This window comes from Podarcis erhardii (genome assembly GCF_964252035.2).
Source record: "Podarcis erhardii genome assembly, chromosome: 1".
In the NCBI taxonomy this organism is placed as follows: Eukaryota; Metazoa; Chordata; class Lepidosauria; order Squamata; family Lacertidae; genus Podarcis; species Podarcis erhardii.
Genome location: NC_138497.1, coordinates 105,619,148 through 105,645,487, shown reverse-complemented (window position 1 = coordinate 105,645,487; position 26,340 = coordinate 105,619,148). Strand labels below are relative to the sequence as shown.

The following is a 26,340-nucleotide window of genomic DNA, read 5'->3' as shown; positions in this document are numbered from 1 at the left end:
GGAATAAGCTTCTTGGCCCTACTGAGACTATACCCCAGATGACAGAGTGTCAGGTGTCATAAGGAGCTACAAAGCCCATAATGTAAGGGATGCACAGCATGTTCGGACAGAGTCAAAACAAAGAATGATCAAGTAGACCGTTTGAGTAGAATGTTTTGAAGATGAAATTTTATTGTGACATGCTGAATTTGATTTTTTCCTATATCCAAGCAATGAACAATGGGGATCTGAACAGAATTTAAGATGGCAGCCAATACGACATTCCCCAGGTCCTGAAGGACCATTTCTCCTTCAGGGAAAAATATCCTGCCAAGGACAGCCAAACAGGGATTTTCTTGCCAGAAAGGAGAGGTTTGATAATTAAAACCACCACGAAATTTGCTGAGCAAGTCCTATGAGGAATACAAACAAACATAAGAGATGTCACTCAAACAAATGTAATTTTATTGGAATCTGAAATACAGAAATGACAATGAACACATTTTTGTGCAGAGAGACTAACAAGTCAAAGAAATAAGGATGGGTGTTTTTAATAAACTGGGTGCCAACAGCACTATTTATTAAAGTTAGAGGGCATAATATAATTTTTAAAATACCATTACTGGATCTAAAGCCCAGGAATTCACTAAGGTGGAAGTGAATACTGCTGCCCTTGCTGGTACAGTTGTCATTTTCATCAGCAAGTCTTGGGCAGAAAAAGTGCCCTGTGTAGCCAATATTTTCTTTCCATGAACAGTTTTCTTCTCCTTTGCCATAGCTGATTCCATGCCCAAGCAGATTCATGATTTGTGTTGCTTATTTACCACATGTTAAGTGCGTGTAACAAGATGCAGGACAACTAGCTCTGTAACTGGCTGTTGAGTGAATAAGCCTGCTAGTTAGAGACAAGTAATCAAACTTTTGTTGACATAGACTCCGGTAATACTTCTGCAAATCCTGTAGCTCTGTCAAACCTTCACAGCAGGGCTTAAACTGAAAGCTGTAACATTAAACATGTTTGGGTTTGGATCAAAGTCCTCTCTAGATCATTCAGAAAGTCATTGGGATTCTTAGACATGCCCGCCCGCTTTCCCATACGGTTAGGTATCATGTTCTCACAGGTATTACATTTAAGCTCATAGCCAAGCCCTCTCCAGAAATGGATGCATGGCTATGAATGCATGTTCTTGGATCTGTGAAATGAAACTATATAAAGCTTAGCAAGATTTATGCACTACTATAAATGCATAGGAAATGGTACAAAGCATTCATTAAAAATAGCAGTGGGTGGAATTCAACATTGTGCTAAGGCAATCAATCCGACATGGGAAATATTTGGGGTTGCCAGATGGAACAGTCTCTCCTTTCCTTCCTTTGTGCAGCTTTGGAGGTTCTATCAAACCGATCCGTGAGGCTGGAGTGGGGGGGGGCAAATAAAAATAGACTTTAAAAGAGTAGGCATAATAAAATTATCAGAATTATCTCTGAGATCATCTGGAGGAGTGTCATTAGTTGCCCCTTGTTTCAGAAGCCCAACTAGTTTCAACCTGAGGTTGGACATTTAATGTCATCGGTCCCATGCTGTCGAAGACTTTTCCAGCCAAGATTCAGCTTTTAGATTCAGCTGGTATTCTCACTGACAACTTACAGGTACTTCTTTGAAGACTGTTTCTTGTGTCAACAGCCCTATTCAGTTGTTTACACTTTTTAAAGACAAGCCAGTCATTTTTATGATCATTCTGTATTGTTTTCATTGTGCTTGTAAATTTTTTTGTACAGCCTACTGATATTTTATGTGACGGGTGGGCTATAAATACTAGCATAAATAAAAAATGGGTAATAAATAAGAATATAAATAAAAAAGCAGACTTTAAGAACAAAAGTGCATGTTAAAATTACATTTCTTAGCAGGCTTGCCGGAACAAAAAAGTTTGAAGCAGAACATATGAACTATGAACTTTCTCTTGATCAAAATAGGGATGTCCTATTCCATAGTAATAATAAAAATTTTACTTTTTACACTCTACCCATCTGACTGGGTAGCCTCAGCCCCTCTGGGTGGCTGCCAACATATGTAAAAACATAATAAAACATGAAACACTTAAAAAGTTCCTTATACAAGGCTGCCTTCAGATGTCTTCTTAAAAGTTATATAGTTACTTATTTCCTTTGTTCGAGTTTCGCATACAGTTAATTCAATACCCTCCAATAACAATAGGGATCAAATAAGAAACCGGGACGGCTGCTGTAAATTTGGGACCGTCCCTGAAAAATAGAGACACTTGGAGGGTCTGCAGTCTGCACTGATCCCACTGATGTCCATCTGAACTCTGCGAAATGTGCCACGTTCACACGGAAGCAGATGCCAGATTCCAACCGCACCTGCTGCGAAGTAAAAAAGCAGCCTTAATGCCAAGCGAACGTGCAGCGCAGGGCTGGCGCCACAGTTCCCGAAAGCGCCATTCCTTTCTCTGCCAAGCTTCTGCCTCCTGCCCTCTTCCCCTAGAAGTCGCTCTGCTACTTCTCACCTCTATGGTTGAAGCCCCCTGTACATTTTGCATTGGAATTGCCAGGTGCGCGCGACTCTTCCATTTTCCCCCCCCCCACTCCCTACCTCTGCTTGATGGGTCTTCTGTTCAAGGACCAACCGACGCAGGGTGCCCAACGAACCGCCTGCCTGTTCCTTCCCCTCTTCGTCTCCTCCCTTCGGAAACGGCGACGTCGGGATAAGCCTGCGGGATTCAAAAGAGCCCATGCCTAAATTCCCTTTCTCAGCCCTTACGGATCGGCCCTCTCGCCTTCCTTCCCGCGCCAGGATAACTCAGGCGACTGTGTAGACGAACCGCAAACTGGGGGGGGGCGGAGACGGAGGCGAGGTGGGGTCCTTACGGAGCGGGCGGAACAGGAAGTAGAGCGGAAAGGGAGCCGAGGGCGGGGCGGAGCTGTGCTGAGACGGGGTAGCTGCGCACCGAGTCGCTTCCTTACCTGGGGGCAGCAGCCGGGCCCGAGCGCCCCGGAGGGTTCGCCGTTCGCCGCCATTCTTATAATAGCCACCATGCCTCTCTTCGCCTCCAACCCCTTCGAGCAGGATGTGGGTGAGTCCCGGCGGGTGGGATCTGCCGCCCACCCCCCTCCCGGGAAACAGGGGTCGCCGGGCTTCAGCAGGCAGCCCAAGTGTCCACGGGAAAGAGGGGCCGGGGCTCCAGGGCGCCGCGCCGAGGCAGCTGACCCCGGGGCGGGGCCGGGGGGGAGAAGGGAGGATTGAACCCGGCGATCCCTGTTTCCCGGGAGTGTCTCTTGGGCAAGAGGCCCGGTGACACAACCGGCAGTTCCTGCTCGCCCCTGGGGACGACGTCGCAGCAGCGCTTCCTGGGTGGGGGGGGGTCCCCGGGGTGGGGGTGGGGGGTTCTCGTATGGATCAAGGCCGAGGGGCGCGACCGTGGGCTCCCTCGTTCCTTTCCTCTCCACCCCCCCCACTGCCCCCACAATTGTTTTGGGTTACAAACATTTAAGGAAGCCGCTAGAGACCTTTCGGGAAGTTTTTGTTGCGTTGTGGTTTCAGTCTTGGGCAGGGGAATAAGAGGGGCGTCTAATGTTGGGGATCGATGCCGGGGTGGAAGCGGGCACCTCTTAAATATAAGAGGGGTTGGTGGGGGTTGAGAATGTCCGCAGGCGCTCAAAGCTGCGGTGAAGTTATTCCTCTTCCCTGCATTAGAGAGTTGTTTGGCCCGTTTCTTAGATACATAGAGGAATCGCGTTCGTTTATTCCCCAGAGCTGGTGCTCCTTCTATTAAATATCTCGTTGGCTGTGAGATGGTACCTCAGGTTACATACGCTTCAGGTTACATACGCTTCAGATTATAGACTCCGCTAACCCAGAAATCGTGCTTCAGGTTAAGAACTTTGCTTCAGGATGAGAACAGAAATCGTGCTCTGGCAGCGCGGCGGCAGCAGGAGGCCCCATTAGCTCAAATGGTGCTTCAGGTTAAGAACAGTTTCAGGTTAAGTATGGACCTCCGGAAAGAATTAAGTCCTTAACCTGAGGTACCACTGTAAGGGCAAAAGTCGCCCCCCCCCCATCACCCATTGTTCTAGGTGCGTTTTTGGGACTGGGAATTTCATGAGTGCCAGCAGTTTCTGAACTTTGCGCCTAAGATATCAGATTAAAACTGAAGAGTGGAAGGAAAGGAGGACCTTTTTCTGCCTCCCCACTTCCAGCAACTCTCCGAAAACTGGAGAAGAGACCCTTTTAAGAATATTGGTGAGGTAGGCTGGGGAAGGACTAGACCTAAAAATAAATGTAATATTTTAGCTGCAGTTCATTCATTTTCAGCTTTGTAGTCTTGTTACAAAAAATCATGCCAAGACATTCTGTTGTTGCACCCATAACCCAGGTTCAAGGTGCCGTTTAGCTCTTAGCTTTCATATCTCTGTTTCTAACACTGTCCATCGCCACCACCCAGGTGCAAGATTGGAACTGAGAACTAATAGCTTGCCGAAATTCTAAGACGAACAAGGGTTTTAACCTGGCGGGTAGTTCCAGCAGTTAAACTACTGGATCGCTTTGTTCATAAGCATTCAGGCCATAATGGTGCTGGAGACCGAGATATGTGGCAGTTTCTCATGCAGTTCCTTCTCCCAATATATCATATTGACATAACTGTTCAGATAACCGGGAGTAGGGGACTGGGAGTAGGCAGGGAGTCTTGCATGGCTGACCTTGGTTTGACAACCTAGACATTGCAAGAACAGATATGCTTGTACCAAAACTTCTGGAAGTATTGAGGCCAGGCTTCTTGCACTCATTTGCCTTCTGTGCGAAGGTACAGTTAAATTATTCAAAAACAGACTTCTAGAGATTTAATCTTAACCTTGTGCCTTCCTGTACTTTCACTGTACTACTGTCTCTCACTCTGTCAAAGAAATGTGTTTTGGATCTTAAATAAATATTGTTAGTGGTCTTGGTAATAATTTGGATGCCATGATTAAAAGCTCAACCTATCTGGAAGGAACACTACACCTGGAGTTTATTAGTCAACAGACCATATATCAACAGACATGACAGGACACTTTTCTCCTCATTTACAGTGACATCAACTGTGGTCAGCTGCTTGCTTTTGTCATTCCTTGTTGGTGGATATTTTGAAACCTGAGAACAGGCACCTTTTTTACAAGCTGTCTTGTGCTGTAAAAGTTGTGAAATTAGTGGCATTAACCTCTGTGTGTCTTTCAAACTTAGACCTAAAGGGGGGGGGAGCATTGCTTCCCACATTCTCTAGTATCTGCAATGGGATTTTAAATTGTGTGTTTCTGAAACCACTATATCAACAAAAATGTGTAAGGCAGGAAAATAATCTTGAATCCTTTCTGTAGCTTCCCTGCACATGTATGCGTGCACTGTACTGAAGTTTATTGTTTTTGACAATTATTTTTTTAGATCTAAGGGGTTCTTTAAAAATCACAGAGGAATTGGATATCTTAATAGTCTATTGTAGATGGTAATTCAGATACTCTTAGAAAATGTGGGGAGCCAAAATACATGGATGACAGTGCTCTCTTCTGCTAGAGGTTCAGCTGTTGAGCTTCCTAGCATAAGGCTAATATGTAGGGAGTTGAACGCAGATGGACTTTGATTTCTGGCAAAAGCTCTTCTTCAGTCAACATTATTAAAAGCATACACCAGTTACATCAAACAAAAAAGTGAAGTGATTTGCTCGCTCTTCCTAAAACACCATGAGAGTGGAAAAGATAGTAATGTACTGTAGTTGGGGGAAAGTATTCTCTTATGATCCATTCCTTTTCTGTTATACAGAGATTGCTTTATATGCATATAATAGAGCAATCTGGAAACCTGCCAACCTTTCATGTCAGATGATAGGACCCTGTTGGTTCCTATGTCCTTACAGAAAAATATACATGGTTCAACAACCTTTGCTTTAGGCTAAGCAGCTCTTTTTCATGAAGGCTGATTGCATACACACTGAGTTGATAATATAGGATACCTGAATTAAGTGGAGAATGAATTGGCATTTCTATTATTGGAGACTAGAATATTTAATTGAATTAATTACCAGAAACCAGAAAATTTGCTAGATCACTTAGTAGAAATGTGAATGCTTTAAATATGCTGATCATCTGGATGTGTTTTGTTGAAACCTGCAGTCTTTTTTTATAACTTGTTGCAAGCTAGTCAGGATGTATGCTTTAGTAATTGGTTCACAATTATTTTTTGTTTTGTCATACAATGAGACACCTTTTATGTGTTGGCGGCTATCTTTATTAAGTATTTGGATCCAAGAAAATATAAGATGATCAAGTCACTATAGCCCTCTGTTCTTTCTCCAAACCAAGTAGATCCCTATAAGTATGCATTGCTTTGCTAATTTGCATAGTATCTTGTTAAACTGCACAAGTTTAACATGGTTCTCCATCTGGCAGGCATATTGTTTAAAAAGGCACTTACAACTTCAGTTAGTGCAAAGAAACAGGTGTCAGTGTGTATAGCCCTCGCTTAGTGAGGTACCACACATAGAAAGGGATGCTGCATTGATAGTCGATTTCCTTTTCTCTCTCCTTTACCCACTGAATAGTTGATCATTGCAAATAAGGCTTTATGAGCACAGTCTTAGCAGCTGAGTCAGGGGAAGGAACCGTGTACAGTACTTCCCACAATTTCTGCTAGAGACAAACACAAACATGGAAGCATTGGAAATGGGAACAAATGTGCATGTAGCGTTTTACTCAAATTAGAACCTTTCTCAGTCATACATTTATTTAAAGTGTGATAGTTCCTAGTACAAGATAATTTTGTTAGCTTTCAGTGAGTCCCCCCCTTTTTTTACTGAAAAGTTGATATTTCTGTGATATCTAGCTTAATCGGGTATGTTGAAGTTAATGGAAGTACTAATTGTTTGATTTTACAATGTATGGGACTTCCCCAACACAGCTACCCATCAGGTCTCACTGTTATCTGAGCTTCTGATAGTTATAGCACAGTTCACTTTTTTCTGAATGCATAAATCCTGAAAGATTTACAGTACTTGTAGAATGGATAAGAATTCTTTATTCTCCTAGGAGTACTACCCCTAATATTTCTGCTTGAATTAACTGTTCTGCATGTGCTTCCTGATTGGAGCAATGGTTGAGGCAGCAAAGCAATTGGCACTTCCTGTGTTACATCTCTTAATTGGGGATGACTTGGATGCAGAAGTAGGGCAGCAGGAACTGTATCAGGAAGAGACAAGACCAGAGGGTTAAACATTCCAAAATAAAACAGTCAACCTACTTTTGTGGGTGGATATTTCAGGCACACAGGAGCCTTTGATTTCCTGTGCCATACAGCTTGGAACTTAACTGCCTTAGTGTGGAATTTGAAAATTGGTGGATAAAAATCAAGGCAAAACATGAATATTATTATTATTTCTGAAACTCAGTATGTATATATGTGTGTGTAATATTTTATTAAAGCTTTTTCATAATACAATAAGCTAAAATAAACTAATAGAAATAAATACAAAAACAGAGAAAGAGAAAAGAAAACATAAGAGTCCTCTCTCAAAGGTAGCTCTTAACCCTTGTCACCCTCCGAAAATGGTGGAGCCTCCCAACTCTCACCTGGGAACTTTTTCTTCTTCTCCCAGTCTCTCATCCTGGGAGGTCTTCCTTTCCCTGCCTCTCACTCAAGGTCCTTCCACCAATTCAGGGTCCTTTGTGTGTGTGAAATCCTTAGACCCCAATAACAGCCCAGAGCAGAGGACACCAAAGAAACGAAAAATAACCAAAGAGAAGTAAACTCATTTTCAAACCACCTTCTGATGTTCTTTTAACAGAGGAACAACAGAGGAAGTTACTTTATGATGGAGTTAAACCATTCGTCCATCTATCTCAGCATGACTGGCATCAGGTCTCCAGAGTCTCTGCTGAGGTTTCTGTCTATCCCTATTTGGAGCTGCTGGGAATTAATCCAACCCAGGATCTTTTGCATGCAGTGCAGATGCTCTACAACTGAGCCATAACCCTTTGATTTAATAGCCCTTCTTTGATAGCAGGGGGCAGTGCAAAATTATGGAATGGATCGTTCTATATCATTTCACAGCTGTTGACTAGGGATAAGGAAGATCTGGCTTTCTGGATGTTGTTGGATTCCAACTCCCAATTATCAGGAATTATGGGAGTTGCAGTGCAGCGGAGTTGGGAGGACACCATTGATGCTGTTGGCAATGGTTGGCAGTGCTATGCTTTGAAGTTGCTGTAAAGGAGGAGTCTGTTAACAAACACACAGATCAGATCTTGAGAGTCTCTCACACATTGCTTGGACAGACAGCAATCAGTTTTCACAAGGGAAATGCCTCATTTATTTGCCTACGATTTCCGAGCTCTAAACAAAGTTCTGTGAGCCAGTGTTGGTGCTTGTTCAAGCTTTGTCTTGTCCCTACTTCTTGCCCAATAAATGGGTTGAATCCTGTTCATGCTGTTGTGCAAGTGCTTTGGAGCCAGCAGGAGGTGTCCATTAAAGGGAAGGGAGTGATCTTTGCCAATTTCCCCCATCCTCCTGTAGTCCTGAACCCTCCAGAACAGATTCTCAGGGAAGTTGAGAGCTGCAGGAGGTGGGTCAGGTCATCTTCCAGCTTCTACTCCAGCTTCACAAAGCAGAGAATTAACTCCAGCGCTTCCCTAAGATGCAAAATAGTTATTTGATTTCTAAATTTGTTTAAGAAGTTTTAAGTTGTTGCCTTAAAGGCAGCAATATTACTTGCTGTAAGCCAATCCTGTTGTAATCTCTTCTCCATTATATTATGAAAGAACTGAGAATTTAAAAAACTAAATACTTGTGCTGCAAGCTGCTTTTTGGACATGCCCATCCTACAGTTTGGTTGAAAAAAAATATATGAATAGCAGATACATTAGACTTGTACCCACCTCTAAAGAGTTAATGTACAAAATTTCATATGTTTACACTTGGGTAAAGGAGGTATGAAAGATATGCCTTTTCAGACTAAACAGATCACATAAAATGATGACCTTGTAACTGCAGTTCTGTCAGGAGGTTTTTTCCATCACACTGAGAAATGTGTGTGTCCTTATGGTGGGAACGAAAAAACTGCTTCTGAAGTTTATAGCTTTGGGAGCATATACAGAATAAAAAGCAGTTGTTTTGCTAGTGGCAGTTCTAACAGAGAGTATATGTGTTTGAAAAGGTGTTGATTCTCAAAGCACTATTTTTCTTTATAGAAAAAGCCACAAATGAGTACAACACAGCTGAAGACTGGGGAGTTATTATGGATATATGTGACAAAGTTGGAAGCACTCCTAATGGGTAAGACACTTCGTCCTGCCTGCCAGCTCTTGCTGAATGTCATTTTATGTTTCTGCTGAGTAATCTGTGTTTCCTGTGCCCAGATCTGATAGGTAGCTCTATTCATTCCAGTCAATTCAGGCTGGTATACACAGTAATGTGCTTATGTTAAAGCTCATCTTGTATAAAAATTCAGATCCATTTAAGATGCAAAGAGAAAATGTAACTAGGTCACTTGAGAAACTGTCCAGGTTGTTAAGTAAATTCTCTTTCTGTTGTGAAGTAGCAGAATTTTTTTAACCTAGAGTTTCCAGTAAATGCCAGTGTTGTTTAGATGAACTTTTTTTTCCTTGTGATTGTCTTCCAGAACTCTTGGACTCTTGGTTCTCATTCTTTTTGGCAGCTTTTATTTTTATTTTTTTTACCAAAAATGCATGCAAGATATATTTGCTTGCTTTCAGACTAAATTGTAAGAAGAAGTAAAATGTGTGCTTGGATGTGACTGTGCTTTATTCAAGCTTTGAAAGCATTTGGTACCTATTCTGTTTGAGCAAGCTAAAAATGTATGCCAAATTGTGTTTAATGATATTGCTTTGTGTGTTTTTTAACCAATCCACCTTCTGGTGGCAAATAGCACTGCCTAACTTAAAACTACAATTTTGCAAGGGCTAAAAGCAGCCAAAAGACAGAGGAGAGATGAGGCCTTTTCAGACCTTCAAATTCTGTATTGGATCAGCATGTGAAAGGGGAGCAGAGATGTATCTCCTGATTGACAGTATGTGTGCAGTTTATAAGCCTGCCTTTTCAGGGTTCCCAGTCTTGTGGAGAAAACCTTTAGTGTGTCTGAACACAGATCCTCTCAATGTGTGGAAGAAGGGGGTAATTAATCCAGCTTCCCATCCACACATTGACTCTTTGCAGAATTTGAAGGTCTGAAAAAAAGGCTGTTGGAGCTTCCGTTTGCAACATGAATGGTAGGATTGTGTCCCAAAACTTTGGTTTTCAGTGTCTTTTTCCTTCCAATATTTCCTGTCTCCTTTTCAGTGAAGTCAAGTGTGGGCAATCTTGTTGATATTCCTTTGGAGAAGGTACTCGGGGGGGGTGATCAGAGTGCACCCCTTTCTCAAACAAGAGCGTACACCCACCATCACCATCCATTCACACAAACACACCCTCTGTCCTCTCCCCCTTCTCTCTCACATACACACTACCTGGAGAGATGTGTGCCACTGTTTCCCACATATTTCATGTTGCAGGCTCACCCCGTCAGTGCCAGAGAAAGAGGTTTGAGCAGGCAAGCAGAGCCTGCCTGATGGCCCTTCTCGTTCTCCACTCTATGACTCTGCTCTGTGAGAGTGGGCAGGGAGCCACCAGTCTTGAGGAGAACAGAGTTGAGTGAAGGGAGTGGGAAGATGCTGGCTCTTCTGCCTTCAACTCTGCTCTTTTTAAGGCTGGCAACCCTCATCCCGTCAGCTCTTCGTGTTTTCAGTACAACGAAGAGATAAAACCCTGGATTCTACAAAGTAATGGGATGTCTTCCCCGTTGCCCAGAGCAACCAAAAGTCACTCCAGGTGTCAGAAGAAGGGGATGGTTAGAGGAGGTGCCCAACTTTGGGTGGCAGTGACAGGAAGATTGGGGGAGGGAGAGGAATAGGCCTGTAGGTTGCCATCATGCGAATTAAGTGATTGAAATAAGAGTCTGAAAAATGATATTGTTTTATCTAGAGCAAAAGATTGCCTCAAAGCCATTTTGAAGAGAGTAAATCACAAGGTACCCCATGTTGCTCTGCAGGCACTAACTGTGAGTATAATACATAACTTATTTTATGAAAAGGGTTAAAGCAGTTCTTTTTAATCATAAGGCAATACTAGATGATCGCTTTTGAATTCTATTCAATATCTGTAGATGATGTAGTAAATCTTTGTTATGGCCAATACCTTCGTCACTGCTTACACCTTGTATTTTATGTGGTTATTTTCATCTACTAATTTTTGCCTTCAATTTCACTTGTTAGCTATTGGGAGCCTGTGTTTCAAACTGTGGAAAGATTTTTCACTTAGAAATCTGCTCTCGCGACTTTGCTAGTGAAGTACGAGTTATTATAAACAAGGTAAGGTTCTAATATGCTCCATATTTAATAAAAGCCAATGGGGAGAAATTCATTGTTATGGTGTTTATACATCTGTCCAATACACTGCTGATATTTAACTTAGGCTGCAGAAAGGGACAAATTAAACAGAATTGATAGGGCAGAGAGATGAGTGGAAGAGACTAAACCATGAAATGATTTTCCACAGCAGTATTCCATTATGGACTGCAATGAAGAAAACGTAACATGCAGTATCTAAATTGACAACTGTCATGCAGGAATGACAGACCGTGAGAAATCAGATAGATCTTAACCCTGCACAGTAGTAGAGCCGGAAGAGCAAAATATTTGCACGTAAGCACATAATAAACCCGAATAGTGGTATTTATAACCAGCAGGAGCCAGCGGGGGCGTGTTGCTCACCCGTCTTCTGAATACAGTGTGTTGCTGCTGCAGCAGCAGCAGGGAGTTCAACACAGTGCAGGCCCAGTGCAAATACAGTGTTGGGCCTGTTGGACTGGCTCTGCTGTGGCATCTGAGCCACCCTACCTCTGCCTTGTCCCATTCCCTCTCAGTAAGCAGCAGCAACATGCCCCGTTTGGAAGATGGGGAGCAACAGATCACACCCACACCCCAGTTCCACATGCTGCTATTGCGTATGTGAACATGTGGACATATTATCAGTGCTGCATTGACCTCTAGATTTTAGTACGAGGCAATTTAAACATAGGCCATGATCCAAAGAGCTAGTTTAGCCATCTTCAAGGACCTGGCTGTGCCTAATGGCATTTCTTTCATTCAGGGGGCCTTTCCCCACCTTAAGCAGCAGACCCTTACACCATTTCACAATTTCTTTTTATTTTATTTTATTTTTTTAAACTCCCTTCAGTTTCAGAAGAGGTGTGGCGCAAGCCCCAAATTCCCTCAGGCCTTCAGAGCTAATTTGGGTAGTTATTTGGATCCTAGCCACAACGCTTTAAAAATCAAAAATTGCCTTGTAGATTGTGCCATAAAACCGGGCTTGTTTGTGTCTTTTTAGGGTCATCCTAAAGTATGTGAAAAGTTAAAAGCTTTAATGGTTGAATGGTCAGAAGAATTTCAGAAAGACCCACAGTTCAGTCTAATATCAGCAACTATTAAATCTCTTAAGGAAGAAGGGGTTACATTTCCTACCTCTGCATCACAGGTAAGAGGCTAGAGTTATAACTTTTTCGGCATGTTTACAATTTTGCAGATACGTGAGGACATTTTAAGTAATATGCAGAATATTTTGACATGCTTGATTTTCAGTAAATGCCTGGTTTTCATGGCAAGACAGAATTTTACCCTGCATCTGAATAAACTATTATCAAATGTATATTTCATCCTTTTAAAAAGATTTTTATTTCCTGGCTATCCTGGCTAGTTTACAAATATCTAAATATACTCCGTTATTTAAGAAATGCTATTAAAACAACATAATTTTATACTGTGATCCTTATCGCCAAGATGTAGCATAGCTAAACTCATGACCCTGATGAATGCAGATGCATATAATGGGAACTTTAAAACCAAGCCCCACCGACTGCTCTTTATTGTATATAGCCTTATCAATCTGCTAATAAATTCCAAACCTCAACAAAAAGAAGGGGTGAGTGGGTTGTGGTAGCGCTATGAAAAATCAGTATGTGTGACAAACTATTTGCCATACAGGGCAAAAGAAACAGGAGGAGGACATCAGCAGGTGCTAGAAAGCAATGAAATACTCTGGTCTAAGGCATTTTTTGGAGGGAAATTTTTCAAGGTCTGCTCTGCTTACTCTGCTACCGACTTGGGTCACTCTGGAGGCAGCGAGCAAAGGTGCTTGGAGTGGGGGGAATCGTTGATCAGTATTACATGTGACAGGTCTAACCTGCATGTATTGTGATGCTAGTACCAAATACTGACTCTACCTTACAAGGTTTTTGTAAGAATTACTGAGATAATGTAGATGAAGCGCTTTGAACTCGTGAAGTACATTATAGAAATGCTACGCGTTGCTACCCTCTCTTATCACTTCTTCTGCTCCCACACATTCCCTCTTTCTTAGCAAATCATAGGTTTCAGTTGTTTCTATCCTGGACAAACTGTGGTTTGCCTCAAAATAGGGAGCCAAGGACCAAATTGATGTGTGCAATCAATCAATCAATTTATTTATACATACATACATACATACATACATACCCCCGCCCATCTGGCTGGGTTTCCCCAGCCACTCTGGGCGGCTCCCAACCAAATATTAAAAACACAGTACAGCCTTAAACATTAAAAACATCCCTAAACAGGGCTGCCTTCAGATGTCTTTTAAAAGTAAAATAGTTGCTTGTTGCCTTGATATCTGATGAGAGGGCATTCCACAGGGTGGGCACCACTACCAAGAAGGCCTTCTGCCTGGTTCCCTGTAACCTCACTTCTCACAATGAGGGAACCACCAGAAGGCCCTCAGCGTTGGACCTCAGTGTCCGGGCAGAACGATGGGGGTGGAGATGCTCCTTCAGGTACGAGCAAGCACATGAGTCCAAACTCATTCACATAATACTTAGCCTTAGGTGTAACTCTCTTGAGGCTTGAGTTGGCATTTTGTCTAGAGACAGTATATATCATTACCTTGTGACTGAAATGCTGGAAGTTGAGATGACACTGAAGAGTTCCTATCCAAAATCTGTGTTCCTAGCACCTCTTGAGATTCCAGTCCTTTCTTGTTTTAAACAAGTTTTAAAAATTCTTATCACAGGGCAGCTACATCAGTAACACTGCTGTTTTTAAAGTACAAGCAAATATAGAACTTTTTCCACTTGGTGTGGTATATTAATATTGCCAGTACATTTACAGAGTCCCTCAGCTGTTGCCAAGAATGGTGCATCATCAAGCAAAAACAAAGAGGATGAAGATATAGCTAAAGGTAAAGTATTAGTCACCATGTATCTTGAGCAATATAACATTTAAAGTGTTTCTAAGCTTGTGCTTGGAGATGTGTTTTGATGCCTAAAATGCACAACATGTTCCATTTAAAGAAGACTGAACAATGAGGTGGAAATGGGTTAGGAAATGGAAGACAGAGAGAAGAGTGAGCAGTTATTTTCTTAAGGGGGGGAGGAGTAGGGAAAATCCAAGTTTTATACCTCAGAAAATGCATATTCTTTTGGCGCTATTCTTCCCTTCAATTGAGCTCTTGGGATGCTTGTCTCTTCTAACAATTTTCTGTTAGTATTGTCATTCTGTTTTGCTAGTTGTCAAGAACTGACAATTAGTTTCTAAAGCTTGTAAGCAGCTTGAGGTCTGAGACCTTTCACGCTCATAGCAGTGGTGAATGACTTAAGAAGCTCTTTGTGAGCTGGAGTAATTCAGCTAATTTACACAAAATTATATTGTGTACATTTAACCCCACTTGCATTTTGTTCTCGCAAGAGTAGCCTTCTTGAGAAATACTGGGTTATGACTCAAGTTTAAAGAACATCTTTTTGCCGTTTCGTTTTGAATACTTTAATATTTTTCCATCAACTTATCAGTTTGTAGCTAGAAGCTCTGGAACTTCAATTTGTATGCACTGTTTTTTGGGTGTATCAATTTAAAGTGACTTGCAAACTGTATGCTTTTAGTCCTTACTGTATATTATTATGGGCCCTGTTGAAGAACCTACATGCAGATTATTTCCTGTTGCTTCTTTAAGATCATTGTAAATAGCGGGCTCAGTCAGTCAAGTTTTCCAAAGATCATTTTGCTTACCAGACATTTGACTAATACTTGGTTAATTGCTAATGTATTTGCAATTCAATTTTTTTATCTGAGTAATACTTGAGATTGTGTAATAATTATAAGTATTTGTATGATAAACTGAAACCAGTTTAGACCAACTATTCCTAGCTATAATATTATTTTTAAAAAAAAATAACACTATGCATCAACAACCTTTATAGCCTTGGTTGTTATTAATATTTATTAAATTTATATACCGCCCTACACCCACAGGTCTCAGGGTGGTTCACAGGATAAAATCAGAATATAAAACCACAAAATACATAATCAAAACAAAAACAACCCAGTAACACCCCCCCATGGCTTACCACAGGTACAAAAAGAACAGGATCCTTTAGATAGTGCTATCTCCACCATCTAGAATGCCCCCTGTCCGCCAGAGAACCCTCAGTGATCCACATTGGATGGGACAGAGATTACAGTTTGAATGCCTTATCATCCCTGTGTGATGTGAGGAGTTCGGAATAAGCTACTGCCTTGTTTTTACTAGGTTTTCTTGAGCATGGATTAAGAGGGGTTCTGAGACATCATCTTTTAACTCAGTGCTGGGATTAGTACCCAGTTCAGAGAGCCTTGTATTCAAAAATAAGCTCCATGCAAAGCAGTTGTGAGCTAGGATCTCTGCACACCTTGGACCCTAGGAGCTAGATGGTGGGAAGGGATCTCAAGTTTATTAAGGTTGAAATGTTTGAGGTTTTTATGAAAACTGTTTCATCTGGGTTTTACCTTTATTATTCCTCCCCCCTCCTTTTTGGATACCACTATCGTATCATTGCAGTGTATAGTGCTTTATTAATATCCCTAACAATAAATAAATAACTAGTTACCTTATGGTAGAAAATAAAACTGCTGTTAACACATTTCATCATTATTTGGAACATTATAAAAGGCATTTCTTTGTTTTCCAAACCATAGCTATTGAATTATCTTTGCAAGAGCAAAAACAACAAACAGAAACAAAACCTTTATACCCACCTGTAGAAGTTCACTCAAGCAATCAGAAAATTTCAAGAAAGGTGCGCGCCTTATATGACTTTGAAGCTGTCGAGGACAATGAACTCACCTTTAAGAGTGGAGATATAATTGTTGTTTTGGACGACAGGTATGTTATACTTTGAGACCTATCAGTAGAGAGGGCTGCTGAACTAAATTTATTTACTGTTTACGGAAGTTTTTTAATGACTGGTGTTTTAATGTGTTTTTAATCTCCTGTTGGAAGCCGCCCAGAGTGGCTGGGGAGACCCAGCCAGATGGGTGGGGTATAAGTAATATATTATTATTATTATTATTATTATTATTATCATTATTATCATTATTATCATTATTATCATTATTATCATTTATTATTACTACTACTACTACTATTCCGTATGGGTTGTAGCCGACAAAGTTCTACTAAGAGTAGATCCATTGACATCAATGAACCTAAATTTGTCATGCCCATTCATTTCACTGGATCTACTCTGAATATGACTTAACATTGGATACCACCGTGTATGTCATACTACTGCATGCTCATTATGCTTTGAACCCCTGTGATCATTGTAAAACTTCCTTGGACACCCAAAAACCATTTAGATAAAGTCTTAAATCTTTGTGATGGGTTTCTTCTCAAAATACAAGGGGGTTCTGTGCTTGATCAGAATCTTCATGTGTGTGTAAGCCACAAGGAACCCTTTGAGGCAAGATTAGCTTACATTCATCTTTTCATCTCTAAACTCTACAACTCTACTTTGCCCTGCATCCCAGGCAAAGGGTGTCATCCATTGGCATCTGTGTTCTGGAGAGCCCCAATCATCTGGCCCAGATGTGGGGGGAACGCAGGTAGGGGGAGAAGAGGGGCAGGTCCTGTTGTAAGAGAGGAAATTTGCCCAAATGAATTTCATCCGTAGGATTGTTCTTCAATTGCAGGAAGACACTCTGAAGCCAAACCAAAGCACCAGGCTGCAGTATTGGTTTGGATAGAAATTCTGTTGAAATTAATACAACATTTGAAATAGAAATGTTCTGGATTGTGATATGGACTGATACTGTAGCTGTCCCAGCTCATGGAGCCATTTCTTTATTGCCACAACCAGAAGTGTTCTTTAGGAACTGTGTTGTTGTTGTTGTTGTTTTTTAAAAAAACAGCTTCCAACAATAATACAGAGGCAAACAGTGTTTGTCCACAGACAGCTTCCGGGTCATGTAGCCAGCATGACTAAAAGGGACCCCTGACCATTAGGTCCAGTCATGACTGACTCTGGGGTTGCGGCGCTCATCTTGCTTTATTGGCCGAGGGAGCTGGCGTACAGCTTCTGGGTCATGTGGCCAGCATGACTAAGTCGCTTCTGGCGAACCAGAGCAGCGCACGGAAATGCCGTTTACCTTCCCGCTGGAGCGGTTCCTATTTTTCTACTTGCACTTGATGTGATTTTGAACTGCTAGGTTGGCAGGAGCAGGGACCGAGCAACGGGAGCTCACCCCGTCACGGGGATTCGAACAGCCGACCTTCTGATCGGCAAGCCCTAGGCTCTGTAACACATGTAAAACAGCTATAGTTACATGCTAATTCATAAACCTGAATGCATAGTAAGGGTTGTATATTAAATGACTTAACTGAATTTGTTTCATTCATTCATTGTTTCATTTGTTTCAACCTCTGAGGTTTTGGAGAACACTTATGAGATTTAAACATTAGAGAAAATAGTAAGACGGTGTCAAATACACACAGAGAACAAATATTTAGGCTTTTGCTTCTACGGGGTTTTTTTAGGAGGTTTTTTTTCAAGTGTTTTCTTGTGTCAGTTTGGTACCTTGTAGCAGATGCTGGGCATTTTGCAGATCTGTCCCTACAGTGCTTTGCTTGTTTTGCAGAGCAAGCGGTTGTGGTTTGTTTCTGTGGCTTTACTTTAATGGAGCTATGAATGGCAGAAGGCAAGTTATAGAAAGTCTTCTCTTCTAAATTAAGAGCCTATCCTAGGGATTTGTAGGGAAACAGGTGAGGGACAGTATATTGCAGTTGACTGTTTTGTGTAATAAAATGTAAATCTTTATTGCTCAGTGATGCCAATTGGTGGAAAGGAGAAAATCACAGAGGAATAGGATTGTTTCCATCTAATTTTGTGACCTCTAACTTAAACGATGAGTCTGAGTCAGGTAAGCTGAATAAAAAAAGGTGGTATTGAAAGCACTTTAAAAGTCACACATAAAGTATTATCCCAATTTGATGTAGGAACGTACCATGAAATTTAATGACTTGTCCAAAGTCACTAAGTACCCTGGGAATTGGCTCTAATCCTCTTGACTCACAATGCCTAATTGTGCTCTGATTGCTAAACCGTTTTTACCCTATGCAATATGACAGAAGATCTTGCATTTTTATGAGCAGTAACTTCCCATATGTCTTGTCAGTGGCATTATTATTTCAAGACAAGACTATTTCACTTGCTGTGAAGCCACAGATGGAGGCGGGATGAAAATGTGAGAATAGATGGTTCTCAACGCTCTGTTGCAACCTAATCAAAAAGTTTGGTGTTGCCAAACGAAAACATTGAACTATCACAAGTCAAACTGCTAAAAGTCATGATATGAAATGGCTTTTAATTTGCCATCTGGGTTTTGAGCTCAGTGCATTTGTGTTTTAAAATAAGTGTCGTACACCACAAGAGCAGAATTTAAAACTTATTTTTCCGTGTGTGAAGAGTTGCTGCATGTAGGAAAACTTAAGCAGAGATTTCTATCCTAGCCTGTAGCTGTATTGAACTTGGATTTGTTTTTATAGGCATTTTTATTGTTGGGTGTTTTTGGTTTTAATTTGCTTCAGGCTGTTTTATTGGGAAGTGATTCAGAAACACAAACAAACAAACTGCTTGGAAAACATTTAGATTGAGAAACTCATGCTATCATGTTCTCTTAGCTGCAACTGTGGATAAAAGTTCTTCTGCTGAAGACACAACAGAGGAAGTTACAAAAGCTGAGCCGGAGCCCGTTTACATAGATGAGGTGTGTGGTTGCTTTCAACTAGTACAAAGTCTCATTAGATACTACTTCCTTGAAGAAGCTATTGAATTTTGACTGAGTTTGGGAACTTGCACTCCTAAGGGTTCTGCATGCCTTTCTAGTGATGTTTTTCTTCGTCTTTCAGAGTAAGATGGATAAGGCATTACAGTTACTCCAGAGCATAGATCCATCGGACCCTAAACCTGATTCTCCTGATCTCCTGGATTTAGAAGGTATTTTTGATTGCTGATAAATGTGCTAGCAGTCCTATTCCAGAATCCATTGTCCTTTGTTCAATAAGCTAAGTGGCAGTCTGGGAGAAAGGTGGGAGGTGAGACTCCCCTATCACTATGCATATCAGCCCCATTTATATCGCTTGCAGTCTCCTCAGCTATGAACATTTAACTGAACAAATATCAATATTTGTATATTCTCAGATATCTGCCAACAGATGAGTCCCATGATAGATGAAAAACTAGAAGAAATTGATAGGTAAGACAGTCGAGCAGTATGTCTGAGTAAAATGGGAATGTATTCTTAAGCAGCACATAGAAGACTTAAGACTGCCATGTTTTCTCTATAGACCTCTTTCAACTTATCAAGGCTTGTTTAGAAGCTTGAAACAAGACATTAGCTTTGTTGTACTTAGGCCATGCACAAGCATCGAAGAAGCTGCAATTCAGGCTGCAAATAGGTTTGGAATGTGGGACTCTTTGTGGGTTTACTAGAACCTACCTGTAAGATTGTGTAGGTCTAGTGATCTTAATTTGTTTCTGCGTTCCCAGCAGGTGACCACTTCCTGCAATTTGGTTGAGTGTTGAATGAAGGCATAATGGGGGAGGGATATTAACTATGGGGGTAGCGCTATCAGTAGAACAAACCAAGTGGATTTTGGTCTTTTGGAAACAGATATAAATCCCAATTATTTTCAGCTTCTCTCTCCCACCCCTCACCCCCTAATGTTGTTTGGATAACTTATAAACTTAGCTGTTGAAATTTAGAAATCCTGCAAAATTAACAGTCATGTCTCCTGTCATAGCCTTCAACTTCAACTCTTGATGGAGAAGTATCGTGGGGGTGAATAGCTAAGTTCTTACTTATACGGTTCTGGGAATTGCTTGTGTAAAACTGCTAGCTTACTTTAGGAAACTCATGTATCCTGTAGAGCAGCCTTTGCCAACATGGGAACCTCTCGATACGTTGGACTAAAGGTCCTACCATCCTCAATCCATCATGGGCAGTGGTTGGCAATGGTATGAGTTGGGGTCTACAACATCTGAAGGCTGCATGATAACTATGGGAACTGAGCAAAGGGTTGGATGTGTTGCAGGGAAGCATGATGTAGAGACTTCTTTGACTTGGTATTGAGAAGCAAACACCTTCTTTCCAAGTCACTTCTTAACCTCATAGGCTTTTAATTTCTGCCAGGCTACACACACGGACAAGTGCATAACTGCAAACACTTGACTTAACACTCTTTTTGAACTAGGAAGCACTCAGAATTGTCTGAACTAAATGTTAAAGCCTTGGAAGCTTTGGAGCTCTACAACAAACTGATGAACGAAGCGCCTATGTATTCCTCATACTCGAAGATGCATTCTTCTGCACCCTATCCACCCACGTCCGCTGGTGTTCCAGTACAGGTCAGTGTCCCTGTCTAGCAAGGATTCTTTCAAGAACAGTTGCTGCAATGTGAGCGAGGGCCACTGCTCCATTAACAACTTAAGATTTTAAGGTTTCTGAATCCTGCTGCATTACATGTCAACATACACCTAAGCAAAACAGCATTGATAACTACTATTTATTTCTCCCATAGCTATTTTTCTTTTTTTAACCCATATCACATAGTTAACAGATTTCGGAGAATGCTTTAATTGTAAATTTCTTGTAGGCTTGGATCCAAAGAGGGGAGCAGGTTCTGTGTTTCTCCCCCTGAATCCTAACTCTGCTTTCCTGAGAATAAGCTCCATTGAATTCAGTTGGACTTATTTCTGAGTAGGCATGGTTAAGATTGTGTTGTATGACTGTATTTGCAAAATAATTGTTTTTACACTACCTCCTTCCTGGGGGGGGCTACAGTTGGGTGGGTGGGGTGTTGCGAAATAGGATCCAAGCCAGTAAGTTTTCCAAGTTAAACATGTTTTCATTGTAACTTTGCAAATCAGGTGGATAGATTTACTTGTTCAAACTTTACATTGATGAGCAGTCTAGTTAAAAGGCTTGTGGGCTAGCTGATAGAGGGACTTAGGAATTAGGCATACTGCAGTACAAAATTTTGGGTGATACACCAGTATTGCAATGTTTTTATGTTGATACCAAATAATAAGAAAAACAAAAGAGATCTGTTGGTGCACATGTTTTGAGTTGTAGTGTTGAGATTTTTGACAATGAAGCGTATCTTGGAAGGACAAAAGTAATCTTGTCCAGTAAAGGATTGATTTCTGTTGCTTGTTCCTTTGGGCTACAAGTTCTCTGTGTGTTGAATAAAATAACTTGAAAATTCATTACAAACACTCACGTTTGCTTTAATAAACTAAGGGAGTGGGGAGAGGAAAATGTGCAGGCAATAATTAAGTGCAAAAAAGGGGGGAGTGGCTGCATATATTAGGTGGATTTGACATAATCAGTGTGGAAAGAATAGTTACCATGGTAACTGCCACATCAAAGATGATGCATTTAGCTATTATGTATTGCAGTGAACTCTTAAAAATGATAGAAGATTGATTATATTGGGGGATGTAAAGGAAATTATGAGTATTAGACATCTTAAATTCTAATATTCTTGTCATTTGAAAATAATGCTGCTTCCTCATGAGGATTAAAAACCAGTGATAGCTATGATTAAGGGGCCAACAGTTATACTAAGAGCAGCCCCACTGAAATCATTGGATAAGTCAATTTATTTCAGTGGGTTCAATCTGAGTGTGGTTTAGATGGTTATCACCTTAAGGTACTAGTAGAATATGGCTTTTGTTGGAACAAGACCTGAATATTTTGTTTGTTAGATTTTCCCCCCCCTACTCTTCTTCCAAGGAGCTTGGAACAGCAACCATGGTTTTCTTCCCACCTACTCTATCCTCATAGTAACCTTGTGAGGCAGATTAATTTGGGGGAAATGATTGCCTAAGGCAGGCATAGGCAAACTCTGACCTTCCAGATGTTTTGTACTGCAATTCCCAGCATTCCTGTTCACTGGTCCTGTTATCTAGGGATGATGGGAATTGTAGTCCCAAACATCTGGAGGGCCGGGGTTTGCTTATGCCTGCCCTGGCAAATCTTGTGACCGAGTGAGGATTTAAGCCTGTGTATAACCACCCCATCATGATAGAAGCTTAGAGGAAGCTGCTTGAACCATGATGGTGCAATAATGAACTTGATGCTGTGCTATAAAATATCTACTCTTTCTTTTTATTCCCTCAAGGAACAATTCCTGCGAGTTTTAAAAACCACAGCTTTAGTGCAATGCTTTTGCCACATACAAAACTGGCCATAGCTTTTGTGTGTGTGCTACCCCTTCTTGGTTTTTTAGCTGTGCAATTTCAGACTCGTAATGTTGTTCTGTTTCCATTGCAGTCCTATCCCATGCACCCTCACAGTGGGAACTATGTGGTTCATGGTGTTCCTCAAGGCTACAATCCAGGAAGTGATCAGATTGGTCCACTGAGGTCCTTGCCGCCAACTATAAATTCTTCAGTAACTTCTCAGCCTGGTCAGGCAGCTTATTTAAGGTATTTCATCAACAAAGCTGTAATGAAGACGTCTTGCAAATGGTGTAATCTTTCTAGGGTTGCCGTTTGTTTTGGGTGTTGACAAAATGTCTTTTTTCCTTTTCTTTTTGTATTTCAGCACCGGTCTAGAATCCACTGCTGCTTACATGAACCAGAATTCTTGCCTTCCGCCTCCTAATACAGTCCCTTATGCCCAACAAATGGGTATGCCTATGGATATGTTCACATACCAGAACAATGCCTCCAGTTTGCCTCAAGGAACATGTTATCCAGCAGTTCCAGCTCATTCCCTTACACAGCAGCGAACAAATTACCATCAACAGCCTCTCCTGTGAAAATGCAGTCTGTTCCTGAAAATAGTTTGGGATGGATGTTGCTGACCCTTGTCATTTAAATTGTCCCTCCATTGATTTAAAAGGATGCTTCTGCTCAAGGGAAAAGACAGCCAAGCAATTTCAAAGTTTAAAAAGTTAATTCAAATTTAATAGTCTCTTTTTTTTCTTGCAAAGCTGTTTAAATAAGGGGAGCTGCTAATGTGTTAAAAGGCCTTCAACACCCTGCCTTGCATAGTGGTCTATCAGCTCTGCTCCCTATTTATAATGAAGCCTCTCTAGAGTAACTTTTCCTTGTGCTACGTTTCATAAGAGAAAGCTTGAAAGCAAGTTTATATGTGCATCTCTTCCTGTTCATTCTTTCCAGAGTTTATTAATGACGTTGTTTTTATGGAACCTTTAAGTCTGAAGTGGTATCTTGAAACCCAATTAGTTTAGCTAATTTGCTTTTCAGTTTGCACCCCTGCTAGAACATCCTAACAGATTGCATTTTATGATTGTACAATAAAGCAGTTGTAAATTTGGGAGAAGAAAGTTTTGAATGACAGCAGTTAATGGACTTTTATGGTTTCTGCCAGATTGGATTTCTTATTTGCATTTCTCAGAAAACTAGTGCTACTTATTGCTGAGGAGTAGTTCTTATTCCCTGTCTAGGAAGAGAAGAGTCTCAAGATTGCATTTTTAGTATGTAAATTAATTTCCAAGCACAAGTTACTCTGATGGAACTAGACCTTTTGCTCTGCCTTCTCTCTCTGCTTTCATTCAGTGGTTTTGCTGAATACTTATTTGCATGAAAGAGAAATCTTTCATATTGGGAAGACAAAATTTATGCCACAATTTATTCAAAGCAGCGATTTAGGAGCAGATGTCATCTTCTTGGCCTCAACTAGCAAATACACATTTTTAAGAGTTAAGCATCTAAAATAAATATCATGCAAAACTATAATTGCAGTGTTCAGGGATCAGAAAGACTCCTGCCCTGACAGAAAATGAAAGGAAAGATTCTGTGTTTTCTGTAGGTTCATTAATTCCTTGTTGACCATTTACTTACCCAGCTGTATAACATAATCATCTTTAATATATTGTTTATAGGTTACATATGGATGAACCGTACTCTGCAAGCAGGGTGGGTAGTGAAATGAACTATTGATTTAGCCTGAGCAAAAGGTAATGATGGAACACACGAAAATTGAAAGGCATTTATACTTTGATTTCAGAGCTCTTCTTAAATATGCACCGTCTGTTGTACAAATACCTGTTATTTCGTAGTGAGGTCTGTGTTTGTCTAACTCAAACTTGCCTGTTGTCAAGTGGCCCTTTCACTTCCTATACTGGTGCTAAATAGGCTGTTCAGAAGCATGTTAGTGATCAGCTGCAGTTCCATTTTGGACCAATATTTGTGTGTGTGTGTGTGTGTGTGTGTGTGTGTGTGTGTGTGTGTGTTTTCTTCTGGAACGCTTGCTTAGTTGATCATCTAACCATGGTGGTTTCCTTTCTGTCTAGAAATGGTATAGAATGGGAAATGGGGCTCAAATTAGCCTTTTCTGTATTCAAAACTGAATTAGTTTCAAAAGGTGTTATTTTAGAATCCTTATTAAGAGCAGGCCCACTTTCCCCGCCGCCACCTCTCTCAGCCCAAACATTTGATAAATGAAATGAAGACTTTTTGATGAGTATGTAACTCCTTCATATTAATAAATTACATAATCAGTTTTTATTGATTCACAATCTTTGATACTACATTAAGTGGTGCCCAAATTTGATGTTAAACTGAAGCAACATTTTTCATGGTATTTTGTTCTTTATATATAATATATAAATAGTATGTGTGTGTATATATATCCACTTGTCTGATATTTTATACACAACATTATATATATTCATTCTCTAAAAAAAAATCAGTGAAATTTTATACATAGCTGCATTTTGCATTATTGCTAGTTGCTGTAATCTTACAATACATTTATGCAGGTTGTATATATGTATAAATTCTGATGTTGAAATTGTGTATTTAGTGTACTGGTGACAGTGGGATCATCTTTCCCTCTTCTCTTTTCTAGACTAAAACATTATTTATTGCTGAGGTGTGATCATAATTATGCTGCCAAAGGAACTGACTACAGATTTCCATAGGGCCCAGACTCCATTGATATCAATGAGTGCTTAGCTATTGATTTGAATGGACTTCAGAATGTACTGCAGGCATACACCTATTTTTATATTAAAAGCAAATCCTTTGCTTTTCACATGTTAACTATTTAAGTAGAAATTCTGACAGTTTGTAATAAGGGTGGTATTGTGGTTTGTTTCATGGGTGTTAAAATAAGGTACAGTTTCTTCTTGGTCATTTTGTTACCTTAAATTGTATACAAATGTTTTTCCCTATCTGAATGTTGCCCAAGGGCATTTGTCCAGTCCATATTGCCACCTGACTCAAGCTTCTTCTTCTTCTTCTTCCTCTTCTTCCTCTTTTTTAAAAAAGGTTAACACATAAAATTAACAATAAGTTCCCCAAGACCTTGGCATCTATATGCATTCCAGTGTTTCTCCCCCACCCCAATAATATTTAAATGGCTAATCTTCTAAATCCTTTGCTCTTTATGCTCTTTATGTGTTTATTTGGTTTTCATTTGTACACTTTCCATGCCCTGCAAACATCTAGCATAACCTGCTGAAAGATTGCCAGTTAAGGGATGGCTATGTCATGCTATAACATCTATGCATCATTTCTCAAGATAAATGTTTTGCAGTGTTTCACAATGTTAAGCATAACCAGGTTTTCGTTGCTATAAACTTAGTTTGTACAAGGCTTGACTGTCTTTCCCTTGGAATAATCTTAATCCTTCCATAGCAGTAGATTAAATTATTTTGCTCTTGAGCTAACTGGTGAAAGGAAAAGGGATGAAACGGAGCACTGGAATTGGTGGAATGCCTTCCAAATATGTACTGTTCAAGAAGTTCCCGTTGTGGTTGCTTGTCCATGTTCAGACTTATGTTTTCTTCCCATACCACAAAATACTTTCTGGGTGTTTTTACACGATACTATGTTCAAGCAACCATCAGTATTAACAATTGGAGATCTGATCATATTAAATATCCATCCAGATTCTTGTCTACAACATATTTGGGCTGACTTGGGCAAATAAAACTTGTTTAACAAA

General features: G+C 40.6%; 1 protein-coding gene and 1 long non-coding RNA gene across 3 annotated transcripts; one reads left to right on the top strand and one right to left on the bottom strand.

Annotated features, from left to right (window-relative positions):
* Positions 1-427: 427 nt before the first annotated feature.
* LOC309348684 lies at positions 428-3,104 on the bottom strand. The gene is made up of 3 exons (XR_014159512.1): positions 2,965-3,104; positions 2,594-2,711; positions 428-2,364 (listed from the first exon to the last, which is right to left on the bottom strand). It is a non-coding gene; the product is annotated as an uncharacterized lncRNA (long non-coding RNA).
* Positions 2,892-26,340, top strand: STAM2 (signal transducing adaptor molecule 2). Of its 2 annotated transcripts, none has more exons than XM_081872278.1 (14): positions 2,892-3,074; positions 9,211-9,295; positions 11,000-11,075; positions 11,290-11,385; positions 12,404-12,550; positions 14,215-14,284; positions 16,120-16,240; positions 18,182-18,276; positions 19,037-19,122; positions 19,265-19,352; positions 19,557-19,611; positions 20,609-20,762; positions 22,693-22,847; positions 22,966-26,340. In XM_081872278.1, the coding sequence occupies exons 1-14, from the start codon at positions 3,035-3,037 to the stop codon at positions 23,180-23,182; spliced, it is 1,485 nt and encodes a 494-aa protein (XP_081728404.1). In that variant the 5' UTR covers positions 2,892-3,034; the 3' UTR covers positions 23,183-26,340. The 2 variants fall into 2 exon arrangements, with proteins under 2 accessions (XP_081728404.1, XP_081728403.1); XM_081872277.1 differs by having other exon boundaries at positions 2,893-3,074; positions 16,054-16,240.

Coding starts and splice junctions, on each gene's coding strand:
- STAM2 (XM_081872277.1), top strand. CDS start 3,035: ATGCCTCTCTTCGCCTCCAACCCCTTCGAGCAGGATGTGG. Junction 14,285..16,053: donor GGATGAAGATATAGCTAAAG/GTAAAGTATTAG, acceptor TCCAAACCATAG/CTATTGAATTATCTTTGCAA. Junction 18,277..19,036: donor AAACGATGAGTCTGAGTCAG/GTAAGCTGAATA, acceptor ATGTTCTCTTAG/CTGCAACTGTGGATAAAAGT.